This window comes from Bos grunniens, chromosome 1 (genome assembly GCF_055505025.1).
Source record: "Bos grunniens cultivar Pamir isolate PY7600 chromosome 1, Bosgru_T2T1.0, whole genome shotgun sequence".
NCBI lineage: Eukaryota > Metazoa > Chordata > Mammalia > Artiodactyla > Bovidae > Bos > Bos grunniens.
Window position 1 is genome coordinate 74,105,215 of NC_141165.1, and position 14,256 is coordinate 74,119,470.

Genomic DNA, 14,256 nt, shown 5'->3' on the forward strand with positions numbered 1-14,256 from the left:
AGAGACAGGCACAAGGACAAAGTGTCTTCCTGGGGCTGGCTATGTGATGGTAGGCGGTTGGGTGCCAGAGCAGACACCCTGTACAGTAATGGGGGGAGGCAGACACTGGCTCTCTTATGGGATAGGCAGGGTATAAGCAGGTCCACATGGGAGAGTGAGCACAGGAAAGGGCATTTTAGGTAGATGGAACTGTATGAGTAGACAGAGAGGTGGAAATGCTTAGGGGATCCAAGATGGTTTATAGCCAACAGCACTGAAAGGAAATAGCAGGAAATGAAAAAGCCTGGGGGCCAGTATGTGGGAAAGCTGGGAACAGCAAGAAGTTTGGCACCACTACATGACTGCAAAAAGCAGACGTGTGGTGGCTGGTCTCAACAGCTTTGGAAAACCCCTGTGAGTGAACTACAAAGTACACATGCTCTCTGACCTAAGTCAAAGTGTTACTGTTCACAAGCAACAAAAGAATGGGTAGTAAAGCATAATGAGAACCCAACAGGCATGCTCCAGACTCAATCTCTTGATTGGGAGGGCTGCATCCCATGCAAAAGGAACCAGGCTGGAGTCACTATGGCTGCTTATCTGAGTGCTATGAGGGCCATCAGCCTAATCCTGCCAGGGGCCAGTTCTCCTCCCAGACAAGGCCACGTGCCAAACCAAGGTCCCTTGGGGGCTCAGTACCTGCCCCTGGGCCAGCACCATAATCCTATCAGAGCCTAGGACTGTGTGTAGGCGATGGGCAATCGTCAGCATGGTGCAGTCAGCGAATGCTTCTCGGATGGTCTCTTGGATCAGTAAGTCTGTCTCGGTGTCCATGGCAGCTGTGGCTTCATCTAGAATCAGAATCTGCCGGGGAAGAGAGGAGAAAGAGGGATCCAACCAATTCCTTAAGCATTCTAGTTAATCTAGGTTTCACCAAAATGTGTTTTAAGATTTGAATTTTATATTATATATTGTTTTTTTCTAAATAGGTACACACAAATTTAAAATACTGTTTTGTTTAGAAATGACATAACTTCAAATTCATATGTTTGCCTTGATTTCCACAAATACGTGAAATACTGATCTAACAAACCACTCGCCTCACTTGCTCTGTGACTCTGAACAGTGACTTTTTTGGACTTCCTTTTCCAGTTTTAACATGACGGGACTGGACTGTATTTGATGATCTGGACATGTCTTACAGTTTTAAAATCTTTTAAGTCTATGGCTTCCAATACTACAACTACTCAGAAGACAGAAACAAGTTGCCCTTGGAAACTGAAGGCTCGAGGCCGTCAAAAATAAAAACAAAAAAGCAAACAAAATATCCATATACCCAAATTGTGTCAAGGTTAAACATCTCTGGGTATTCTGTTAAAAAAAATGCCACTGAGTGACGTTCCTGGTGGCTCAGTTGTAAAGAATCCACCTGCCAACACAGGAAACATGGGCTCAATCCCTGGTCCAGGAAGACGCCACACAGCAACTAAGCTCAAGTGCCACAACTCCTGAGCCTGTGCCCTAGTGCCCAGGAGCTGCAATTACTGAAGCCTGTGGGCCCTGGAGTCCAAGCTCAACAGGGTTGTTGTTCAATCGCTCAGTCGTGTCCTTCTCTCTCCAACTCCATGGACTGTAGCACGCCAGGCTTCCCTGTCCTTCACCATCTCCTGCAGCTTGCTCAAACCCATGTCCATTGAGTCGGTGATGCCATCCAACCACCTCATCCTCTGTTGTCCCCTTCTCCTCCTGCCTTCAATCTTTCCCAGCATCAGGATCTTTTCCAATGAGTCAGTTCTTCACATCAGGTGGTCAAAGTATTAGAGCTTCAGCTTCAGCATCAGTCCTTCCAATGAATATTCAGGACTGATCTCCTTTAGGATGGACTGGTTGGATCTCCTTGCAGTCCAAGGGACTCTCAAGAGTCTTCTCCAACACGAAAGTTCAAAAGCATCAATTCTTCGGCACTCAGCCTTCTTTATGGTCCAACTGTCACACCCATACATGACTACTGGAAAAACTATGGCTTTGAATAGACCTTTGTCGACAAAGTATTGTCTCAGCTTTTTAATATGCTGTCTAGGTTGGTCATAGCTTTTCTTCCAAGGAGCAAACATCTTTTAATTTCATGGCTACAGTCACCACCTGCAGTGATTTTGGAGCCCAAGAAAATAAAGTCTGTCACTGTTTCCATTGTTTCCCCATCTATTTGCCATGAAGTGATGGGGCCAGATGCCATCATCTTAGTTCTTTGACTGTTGAGTTTTAAGCCAGCGCACTGAGAAGCCCACACCCACGCCGAGCAACAAAGATTCAGCGCAACCAAAAAAAAAAAAAAGTGCCCCTGGGCTCGGAGCCAAGAATGCCTTTGGACCTCATGCCACAGGCAATGGCTATTCTTCCATCTTCCTGTGCTTCTGCTGACGCCCTCCTCTGCCACCCACCAGACCACCTTACCTTACAGTGACGGAGTAAGGCTCTAGCTATGCACAAGAGCTGCCGTTCCCCCACTGAGAAGTTATCCCCATTCTCCATCACTTCAGATTCAAGTTTCAGAGGTAGCTGAGCAATCTAGGGAGAAATAGAGATTAGAAGGGTTAAAAAAAAAACACCTAAATTTTGAAAGAAAGAAAATAAAGCTAAATTTTGTCAAAAACCCAGGGGCAAAAATAAATTATTCTTAAACAGATGAAAGAATTATTAGCCAAGAATCTGGCTCACCTAGAAAGAACATACAGGTGTGATAATCACGTAGCAGGACCACATTTTCTAGGCCATTCCATATTTCAACTAAACTATCTATTAGTCTCATGTCATCAAAATGTCCCAGAAATTCCAATATATTTTATGTTCTGAAATCCTATCATTTTGGGTCCTGAAAATATGGTGATGCAATGAGAGATGGGGTAAGCAAAACTACTCTCTTTCTGAAGGCCAAAGCTGTAGACCCATGGCTGTCAAACTTTTCTTCCTATAAATTATAGAACCTGTTCTTCAAATGAAATTGTTTGAAGAAGCCCAATAGAAAGGTCATGAAGGCAGAGCTGCTCTAGCTGAATTTGGGCTAGTGTGCAGGAGCACAAGAGACCCCACTCCAGGCCAGGGGTAATCTTAGTTCGTGGCCCTTGGAGGGTGCCTGCTAAGTTACTCTGAGAGGTTCATATGCACATTGGGTGCTTTTTGTGGACTCAAGAAGTGATAAATCTTTTGCACATATATACATGCTTCAAAAGGATGTTGTACTGTTATGATTAATAAAATAGAACTTGATTTAAAAGCATACTGAACGCTGAGTGGTTGTCATTAATATCTTCTCAATGAATGGATGGTACAATAAAAAGGGAAATATGACTATGGGAGGGAATAAGAGAGGGGAGGTGAGGATAAGGAAATACTGACTTTTATACCCATTGTGAAATGCCTGGGAAGCCTTGCTCTGAAGTGCTCCTCCACAGACATCCTGGAGGTGGCGGGAAAGGCCGGGCTGGACAGAGGCAGCCAGAGCTGGCTGGGGAATGACCATGGCATCACCGAGTTTCCACCCCTGAAGTTCTAGCAAAGTTCTCCCTCAGTTCTTTACTTACACATTCCTTCATGTGTGTCCTTTCTAGGGCATCCCAGATCTGGTCTTCAGTGTACTGGTTGAAGGGATCCAAATTTGATCTAATGAGAAACATAATAGGAATTTCTCAGGGATCCAACACATAAGCAACCACCCCGCACACGATGACTGTGGTAAAGGTTTAAACAACGGGCTCTGACCCCGACAGCCACAGGTGGAGGCCGAGACGGGAGTGCCGCTGCCTGCCTGTCACAGGAATGAGCCTCCCTTTCTTCTTTACAAAACTGTATTATTTTTATTATGTAAATGATACAAGTTAGTTATAGAAAAATTAGGAAATATAGACATAAAAAGTCAAAAAAACCCATATATATATATATACATATATATAGGATCTTAGCATGTGGGATCTTAGTCCCCCAATCAGGGATCAAACCCATGTCCTCCGCACTGAAAGTGCAGAGTATTAACCACTGGACCACCAGAGAACTCCCTAAAACCAGTATGTTTAATCACTTATCAGACCCTTTGAAACAAACACTGTTAGCATTTTGGCATATATCTTTCTAGATTGCTTCCTATGCATATGCATACTAAAATACATCTCTTATATGTATAAACTCAGAGAAACTCCCTCTCTCTTCTTGCTACACCAGAGTGAGAGCTCTGTCACTGGGCAGGGGTCTCAACAGCTAGCTGACCAGAAAAGGAGCCGATCCTGCAGGAGAGGGAGGGACAAAGCTGAGCAGAAAGGGGCTCAAGAGGAAGGATTTCACTAGCACCAAAAATCAGTTTGGGAACTGTTCTTGCTTACTGGACATTAAGATTGCCACCAAAACAACAGGACTAGAGAGCTCTTAAAGTGTTAAAGACAGGAGAAGAAGCTCTTGGTCGTGGAGGATGAGGTGAAAAGGTGGTGATGAAACAGATACTGGGTGGAAGGTGGGCTGTAGAATTAATTTTGGGTGTCTTGTCTAGATCTAAACATCACATTTGTGGGTCTAGTAATCTTAAAGATATTAAGTATAATTTGCTTTGCTCATAAATTACACTTGAGGTGTGGGAAATAGAAAAACCTTTGGGAGAACTCTAGCTCTGATCCATACTTGTCTCCATGTCTAGGGTGACTAATCTCGGGCAGGCAAACACAAGCAGGTTATTACTTAAGAATTCTACCCTAGAGGAGAGTGCAGGTTGGCACATGACATCTCTGGACTCCTGGGAGACTCACTAAACAGTCCCACTTTCTCGTGTCCCTTCACACATGCGCTTCCTACCACTTAGAACACGAGATCACTCCCCACCTTTGGACATGAGAGGCACTGGTAAAAAGCAAGAGCTCTGGAGCCAGACTGCTTGATTCCTTCACAGCTTCTATCAATGACAACTGTGTGATCCTGGCCAAGTTAGCTTAACTTCTCTACACCTCAGTTCCCTTACGTGTAAGACAGGGATAAAAGAGCAGCTCTTTGGACTTCCCTGGTGGTGCAGTGGATAATAATCTGTCTGCCAATACAAGGGACATGGGTTCGATCCCTGGTCCGGGAAGATTCCACAGGCCTCAGAGCAACTAAGCCTGTATGCTACAATCACCAAGTCCAAGTGCTGCAACTACTGTAACCTGAGCACTGACAGCCTGTGCTCTGCAACAAGAGAAGCCGCCGCAGTGAGAAGCCTGCACACCGAAACCAAGATCAGCCCCCCTTCCTGCAACTAGAGAAAGCCCATGTGCAGCAACGAAGCCCTAGTGCAACCAAAAAATAAAAGAGCACCTCCTCAAAAGGCAGCTGTGGGAACCACAATTCACATATGTAAAGCACTTACAGGAGCGCCTGCTGCAGGCTTGGCAGTGTGTATGTGAGAGCTGCTATTACTGCATCATTATTACATTGTTCCTGTTCCTTGGCTATGCTTCCTTCTCATCCTTCAGCTCTCAACTTAGCTGGTGTCTTCTGGCCCTTCAGGCCTGGATTGGGGGTTCCCCCTGCTCACCCTTATGATGGCACTCGTCACTGTTTCATTTGTCTCTCTCCTCCATTGCATTAGAATCCCTGTCTGGATCTTATTCACTGTTGTAGCCCGGGTATACTGTCTAATATTTTTTGTAAGAGTAAGAGCCAACTGGGCTTGATCCCTACTCTGCCTCTTACCATCTGCATGACCTTGGACAAGTCACTCCTCAGTCTCCTCACCTATAAAATGGGGAGACAATGATGTGACACGCCCTGGTAGGTTGCTGTGAATATTAGAGATGTGTAGATACAGCACCTGGAACATGGTAGACATTTGATAGCTGGTGGCTGTTAAATTGACCGGGGATGTGGTCACTTTAAATGCCTGGTTACACTGTTTGGTGGTTTTGACTCTTATATTCAGCACATTTTCCAAGTGGACACAATAATCCCATGATTCTGAATACCAGGATCCTACCCATGGAAAGTCTAGATGGGGAAGGCTGATCTCTGCAAGGCATGTCATCCAGGAAGAGCCCTCTCAGTTAAAGAAGGTGGTTCGATTTGTTGATAACCTAAAACTGAAATGGCAGACCACAGGCTAAATCAAAGGAGAATCTCGCCCGTTTCTAATCAAAAAGACAAAACTGAAAGACGTGGAAAGCACCTGATCATCCCTGTCCCTCTAACACTCTGGAGTCTGTCTGCACATGCATCAGGGTTGATGAAATCTATGTCCATGGCTCTCCTCTCCAGCCACCTTTTTAGGGGAACTTTGTACTGATATACCACAGATCAGGGACAGACTCAAACACGTGTTCTCCATCCCAAGTCTCGGGGGATAAAAGGTTAATCATTTTCCCCTGATTCAAAACTGACTGGTGGGAATTCCCATGGGGCAAGATTAGCAAGACAATCCTCTGAGAGACATTTATCCAGATAGCAAGGCAAGTTTTTATAATAAAATATTCTCTCTCCTATTTGTGTGGTCTAATATGGACTTCCTCATACTTTTATAGCAGAATTCTTGACCTGGGGGTCATAATAGGGTTTTTAGTTTTGAACCAAAATGCTCAGAGCTCTTTTTTAAAACAAGAGACTTCCCTGGTGGTCCAGTGGTTAAGATTTCGCCTTCTAATGCACAGTGCATGGATCCCGCATGCCTCACAGCCAAAAAAACAAAACATAAAACAGAAGCAATATGGTAACAAATTCAAGAAAGCCTTAAAAAAAAAGTTCCAGGACTTTTGTGGTGGTCCAGAATTCCTCATCATCCTAGAAGAAGGGGTACCTACTCCCATGGGAAATCATGACTGGCTTTAAACAGGGGTTATGTTTAAAGCACCTGAGCAAAAACCATGCTTTGCCTGGTCTCACCCTGCACTGCGTTCTCTATACAGACACCCCACAGGACTGCATGCTGAAGAGCGGCCTCTGCCATTACAGAGAATCAACTCTTCCTCAGGCAATAGGATCTGTGGTTTAGCACCCGGCTGCTCTGATCTGGCTCCTGGTCTGACTGTAGTTCCCATTTAGAGCCAGCAGAACCTCTTCTTGAGTTAGAATCTACCTGTTAGCCAGTTCTGCCAGGTCAATTCCTATTGTGTCTCCATGTATCCAGGTCTAGCCTGACAGCCTGCTCAGGCTCCTAAGGCTTGGGGCCCCACCTTACTCTGGTTCTATCTCCAAGCTCCAAGCTCCCTGGAACACTGCCCAGTCTCTACTACTGTGATCTGTTTGCCTGTAGAAAATTTGTATTTACCTAAGGCTGGAATTCCCAGCACCAATAACTTGATAAACTGCTACCTATGGTTTGATACCTCACTTTTTGAATTTCCGGCTTAGCCTGTCACCTACTGCTCAAATCTTCCCTTTCTCTATGTCTTCCTGGAAGGACTGCATAATTTTAGGCTTTAGATTTGACCACTTGTTCAGATTCTTCCCAATTCTGCTGAGTCGAGTCCTTTCCACAGAGTTAAGATCTCACTCCAGTACTCTTGCCTGGAAAATCCCGTGGACGGAGAAGCCTGGTGGGCTGAAGTCCATGGGGTCACTAGGAGTCGGACACGACTGAGCGACTTCACTTTCACTTTTCACTTTCATGCATTAGAGAAAGAAATGGCAACCCACTCCAGTGTTCTTGCCTGGAGAATCCCAGGGGGAGCCTGGTGGGCTGCCGTCTATGGGGTTGCACAGAGTCAGACACGACTGAAGCGACTTAGCAGCAGCAAGACCTCAATAAATATATGTTCAAGATTGAAGGGTCCATAATACTGGTTTTCAGGAAAGGAATGTGCAGATAATTTCTCTAGAGTTAGTCTAGGAAGTATTCTCTTTCTCTTTTGGCTGTGAGGCTTGTGGGATTTTAGTTTCCCAACCAGGGATCAAACTGGGGCCCTTGGCTATGAGAGTGAGGAGTCCTAACCACAGGACTGCCAGGGAAGTCCCAAGGAAATGTTAACACTGTACATTGATGCCTAGCATCATGGGTTGAAGAGTATCCCCCCAAAAGACATGCTGAAATTTAATCCTCGGTACCTAAGAATGTGACTTTATCTGGAAATAAATCAGTGTAGATAGTATTAGGTGAGATGAGGTCAGCCTGGAGTAGTAAAGTAGGGTAGACTCTCAATCTAGGACTGGTGTCCTTAGAAGAGAGAGGGCCACATAAAGACAGAGACAGGGAGAGAACCCATGTGACAACGGAGGCAGAGACTGGAATGATGAATCTACAAGCCAAGCACACCAGAGACTGTTGGCAAACCACTAAAATGTAGTGGAGGCAGGGAAGGACCCTACAGGCTTCAGAGTACGGCCCTGCTGACACTTGATGTCATCCTTCTAGCCTCCAGAACTGTGAGAGAGTCAAGCTCTGTGGTTTTAAACTACCCAGTTTGTGGTACACTGTTGCAGCATCTCTAGCACATAAACACATCCAGTAAATTCATCAGATAAGTCTACTAGACAAGCAGGAAGCACACCAGAGTGCAGACCCTGCTCACTGAGCAGCTGCCCCATCAGACTTGGCAGACATGTGGATGGGCTTGACCTTCAACCTCGCCCAGGACCATCACACCAGCTGAAGGAGCCCCCAAGACTAAGCCATGGGTTCCGGATATATAGGGAATATTTATGTACACCAGCAGGTGGTGTTGTTTAGTCTCCCAGTCATGTCTGACTCTTGGCCACCCCATGGAATGTGGCCCTCCAGGCTCCTCTGTCCATGGCATTCTCCAGGTAAGAATACTGGAATGGGTTGCCATTTCCTTCTCCAGGGGATCTTTCCTACCCAGGGACTGAACCTTTGTCTCCTGCATTGCAGGCGGATTCTTTATTGCTTGAGCCATTGGGGAAACCCCAGCAGGTGGTTACACATTAAGGCAGACCAGACTGATCTCAACAAGGAACTCAATCAAGAATGAGAAAAACAAAAACACATCCTCATTACAGTGGCCAGATGGTCCTGGTCTGACCCACAAAAATGAAAGCAAGCAAAGTTATGTATCCACTGCATCAAGTACTCATCTGGGTGGATGGACAGAAAGAAAATCTGAGAATGAAGGTTATTTTTAACAGTCAGAAGTCCTGGAGTCCTATGTTGCCCAAAGTGTATTTTCCTCTTTGGTTTTTATGTTTTATTTTTAGCAATATTCTAAGCTCACCTATTGACAACTACCGAATAAGGTCAAGAGTATCTCCTGAAGGGAATGAGGATACAGCAATCCCTTCCAGGCATACAGAAGACTCCACGCTGAACTACACTGTCCTCTGTCCATGTGGGCACCTCCTTGCAGCCTTGGGATTTCAGGGTAGGAGACTACAGGACCCTCAGACCTTCTGACAGGAAGCTAAAGGAAAGTTCAAAATAGTCATTCAGAAATATGGACTGATTTTGGCTTTTAGTTAGAGCATATGAAAAAGACTAAAGAGAAGAGCAGAGTTTGTGTGACAATTTTTCTCAAGAAAAGGGACAGAGACCTACTGCAAATCTGAAAGCAGATAATGAAATTTTAAAGATATTGGAAAAAGAAAGGTAACTAACGGTCAAGACACCTGAGGAAGCAGGCCCAACCTTGGTGCTTGGAGAGACAGGGTTACCTCTCAAGGTTATGACTGAGGAGGGTGTGGTAGGAACTTCAGGAGACAACACAGCAAGTATGGTGAGGAAGAACCCAGGCTCTGAGCCAAATAGCCCAGATTGAAATTCTTATCTTTGGGCAAGTTATTTAACCACTTTGGGCTTTAGCTTTTTCACCTATAAATAGGCATAATAATAGTACCTACCCTCACCAAATTCTGAGTACTTTAATTTTGATAAATTAATACAATTTAAATGCTTAGGACAGTAGGCCACGTAAATCCTCAATGAGCTTAGCTAATACTATTGTCGTTGTTGTTCTTTAGAGTAGCAGTGTCTGGTACAGTGTGACTTTTTTTTTTTTTTGGCCATGCCACAGCTTGCAGAATCTCAGTTCCCCAACCAGGGACTGAACCTGGGCCCCAGGAGTGAAAGCCTAGAATCCTAACCACTAGGCCAAAAGACAACTCCCCAGAATGACCTTTTCCTTTTTTTAAGGACAATTTTAAAAGACCAGTTTCAGGTTCACAGCAAAATTAAGACGAAGATACAGAGATTTCACACATACTCCCAGCCAGAAAGACTTCAACAAAACTTAGATAACATCTAGTGTTCTTCATAGTTATCCTAGATTTACCATTACTTGCTGGCGTTGAGACTAGAAGCTTTTGGGGATTCCTTGATTCCACAGAGACTCAGATGTCAAAAAAAGTAAAAGGGGGCCCCTTAAACAACAGAATAATGCAAAGACAAATGAAAAACCTTGAGATTCTAAGAACTGCTTCAAATGTGGAGCAACTTCCATTTCTTCTAGAGCACTAAGTGCTTCTGCCTGAAGGTGTTTTGGCCCAGAATGAATCAAAGCAGAGGTGGATCAGTTGTGGGCTCAGGTGCCTTTGTTGTGATTTTGAGTTGAGAGCTTGAGATATTCCTCAAAAGTGGAAAAAAATAAAATAAAATGGGCAAGTAGAAAAGGAGAGAAAGCATCTGAACAGGAAGACGTGAGAACACTGCTTCCTGATAATGGATGGACGCTAGGTAGAGATGCTCCTGGTGATGAGATGCGCTCATCCCCGGTGAGGAGACTGAGATGCAGAGACACACCAGAGTGACAGCTGAGGACAACTAGTCCCTCTAAGGGGCAGATTAACCACCAGCCAAGCCAGACTGCAGACAGTCCACAAGGATGGAAAGCGAGAGTGGAGGCAAAGAGATGGGCTTCCTGAGACCAGGAAGCATAGGTCCTCTGGGAAAAGAAAAGTATTGCCAGGACTATGAAAGAGGGAAGGTCAGCCAAAGTGTTTAGGTCTGGATGAAAACGGACCACTCTTCATGGAGATAATCAGAGCAAATGGCAGAGGAAAGTACTGGCTGGCCTCAGACACACAGGAGCCCTATAGCTCAAACCCAGACAGCTGGATGAGGCAGGCCTGGATGAGCTATTGGAATGGATTGGATTAGGACAAGCTATTTGAATGGGCTAATCCAGGGAGGGGTGTGCCCCTAAACGATCTGGTCTATGATTTATCTATATTGGCATCACTGACTCAATGGACGTGGGTCTGAGTGAACTCCGGGAGTTGGTGATGGACAGGGAGGCCTGGTGTGCTGTGATTCATGGGGTCGCAAAGAGTCAGACACGACTGAGCGACTGAAGTGAACTGAACTGATACGTAGAACAATTCAGACATTTTTATCTTTCGAGAGTCTGAGTTTTGTTTGTTCGATTTTGGTTTTACCTTGAATTCCCTTCTGATACACTTTAATGGCAAGTTGGAATCTCCAGGAGATGTACCCACCCCCAATGCTGGTTAATGGCGGTGGAGACACAGTTCCAAAATTTGGAGTCTCTAGGGGGTAGTTGAGGGAGCAGATGATCTAGCCTGCCCTTGCCTTGGGAAACTCATTACAGGTCTTCTAATTTTCTAAGAACAGCAAAAGAATACCAAACGCTGGATATTCTTTGGGATCTATGAGAAACCTGAGAGGATAAAGGAAAGGTAGATGGTCTGGGATTGAATTTGTTCTCAGTGACAGTCCTAAACAGTCAAAATTTCAGTGAGCAGAAAGTGAAACTTATATGATTTCCTAGGTTTGCACAGCTGACTGACTAAACAGTGCTCCAAGCTCAATGACTAAAAACGCGGGCAGCAGCACACCAGCCACTGAGCCTGTCCATCAGGTGGCAACACATCTCTGGAGCTGATAACAAACGGCCCCGACTCCCAAAAAGGCTGCACTTCCACGATGTTCCACAAACAGCAGCCAGCAGGTCAGTTCTTAACCGTTAACTCCAGAAGCCGAGTCAAAGACTTAAATGAAGTGCTGTAAAAATGTGAAATGAACACTGGTACTTCTTGGTAGCACCATATTCATGGGAAGTCTATAACGTGTCTTACTTTCTAGATCTCTTCTAAATGGTAATTTTAAAAAAATAAGAAAAATATGTTTTTTTTTTGTCCTGAGCCAAAAAATCATTAGGCCAATTTTATTCTCAAAGGCATTCCCGTGGCACCTAAAAATAGAGAGATTTATAGGAAGGAAGAGCAGACTTGGTAATATCTCTCAATTTGTTTAGACTTTAGACTTGAGTCTTCAATAAATTCAAATTCTCTTTGATGTTGCTTGTTTGACCTTGTTATTTATTCACCCAAAGGGAATGATTAATCATGATCAAAACTGCTTGCAATTTGGGAGACCAGGGTTCAATCCCTGGGTGGGAAAGATCCCCTGGAGAAGGGAATGGCAAACCAATTCAGTATCCTTGCCTGAAGAATTCCATGGAGAGAGGAGCCTGGTGGGCTACAGTCCATGGGGTTGCAAAGAGTCAGACATGACTGAGTGACTAATACTTTCATTTATCATCATCAACAGAGCCAGTCTGTGCTATACAAATTCACTAGTGTTTTAGAGAAATGCCAAAATAAACACACCCAAGAGTACTGACCCCACATAAATGTAGGTAAGAATTCAGTTTATCTACCGAACCTCCTCAAATCAGTGAGTTCAAATGCCATTTCTAAAAGTGGTGGGGGGTGGGGGGGATGAGTCTGTTTTAAAGACAATTCTGAACACTGTGGTTATTTGAAATTAAATTGGTACCTTTTCTTGGAAACTGCTAAAAAGTAAAGAGAAAATGACAATATCACTTTTAGAGTAATTTTTAAAAAGAAGTGCTATCTAGGTCAACTATATGGTTGAAGCTATTTTTATTTAGAGAGTCAACTTAAATAGAAATGGACACAAATTATGGAAACCCATTGTTTTTAGGAGGCAAATGCTTAAGGCTAGACTGATAAAGCACAGGAAAAGACAATGGGGTTAAACGTATTTCCTTATTAGTTACTGTTATAACAGGTCAAGAAAAGAAATGTTTTCTTTGGCAGTCTGGTAGATTTCAGAGAGGGGCATCATTCCAGAGTAAGAACCAAAAATTTGCAGAAGATACTAGAAAATGAGAACCACGAGTAGTAATAATGCCTGAAAACCATCGAGAGAACTGCAACTCTTGAGTGTCCCTAGGAGAGAGGACAGTGAGGGATGATGGTGGCTGCTTCCATGCACAGAATGCTCACCCTCTGCCAGCCTCCACGCTTCTATAAAATTTGTACAAATTCATTCAATTATCACAACAACAGATCTTAGTAACATCCCCATTTCATGGAGGAGGAAACAAGCTTAGGAGTGGCTAAGTAACTTGTCTGAAGACAGAGATTCCAGATCTCTCTGACTTCTTACCATCCGGCTGCAGGGCCCCTGGGTCCTGCTTAACTAATGAGGTGACTAGTACTATGGAGCTGCTCTTCCTGCAACAGGGAGCGCATGGTGTTGGGAAAGTGCCGCACCAGAGGCCACTGGATCTCAGTCCCCGGTGGGGCTCTGTCCCGCTCACCTGGCCTGCACTGAGGTCTCACCTGACAGTACCGCTGAACAGCACCGGCTCCTGGGGAATGATGGAGAGCTTGCTCCGGAGGTCAGCAAGGCCGATGTCACTGATTCTCACTCCATCAATCTTGATGCAGCCTCCACACAACTCCACCAGGCGGAAGAGGGCCATGCCCAGAGAGGACTTCCCTGATAAGTCAGAAGATAGGCAAGAGTCATTCGATTGGCAAATTCTGGGAAGACAAAACTGGCCTCTCCTCAGGGCAACATCATCTATTTTTCTATTTCTGTTCAATCATTATTTCGATGGATAACGTAGATAACAAAGATAATGTAGAAAGTGATAGCTAGAAAAATAAAAACAAAAAACAAGGAACTCTCTGGAGCTACCAAGCATATACACTTATACAACATACTGCAGCCTGAGAAGGAGTAGGAGGGACCGTTACACTCTCCTGAGAGTAAAATGGAAAAACGTCTCCTTTTCACCTTAGGTACAGGTACACAGGGTTTGATGCTTCTCAGGTAAGAACCAAGAGCTAGGAGCTTGAGGCAAATCAGAGGACAAGCTGTTGTCTCTCTTCTGTCCCCTTATCTCAGCAAAGAAAAACAGTACAAGGCCTTTCACTGCCACGAAGCTAGGGAAGGGAGAAGTTCTAGGCTAAACACACAAGGAAAGGAGTTTTGGATTTGAGAAAATGAGTGACTGTAGATTCTCTACCATGATAGGAAAATGTAGAAAAGCAGGTTTGGGGGATAAAATAGCAAGTTTAGGATCACAGTGATAGGCAGAATAGCCTTTC

General features: G+C 44.5%; 1 protein-coding gene across 6 annotated transcripts in view; it reads right to left on the reverse strand.

Moving 5' to 3' along the window:
- Nucleotides 1-14,256, reverse strand: part of ABCC5 (ATP binding cassette subfamily C member 5) — an 82,232-nt gene that overhangs the window by 2,118 nt on the left and 65,858 nt on the right. For all 6 annotated transcript variants that reach the window (XM_086396543.1, XM_086396521.1, XM_086396527.1 and 3 more), the window contains 4 exons: nt 13,483-13,642; nt 3,561-3,639; nt 2,434-2,547; nt 679-843 (listed from right to left, as the gene is read on the reverse strand). In XM_086396543.1, the coding sequence (XP_086252669.1) occupies nt 679-843; nt 2,434-2,547; nt 3,561-3,639; nt 13,483-13,642 (518 nt within the window). The remainder of the gene's footprint in view (nt 1-678; nt 844-2,433; nt 2,548-3,560; nt 3,640-13,482; nt 13,643-14,256) is intronic.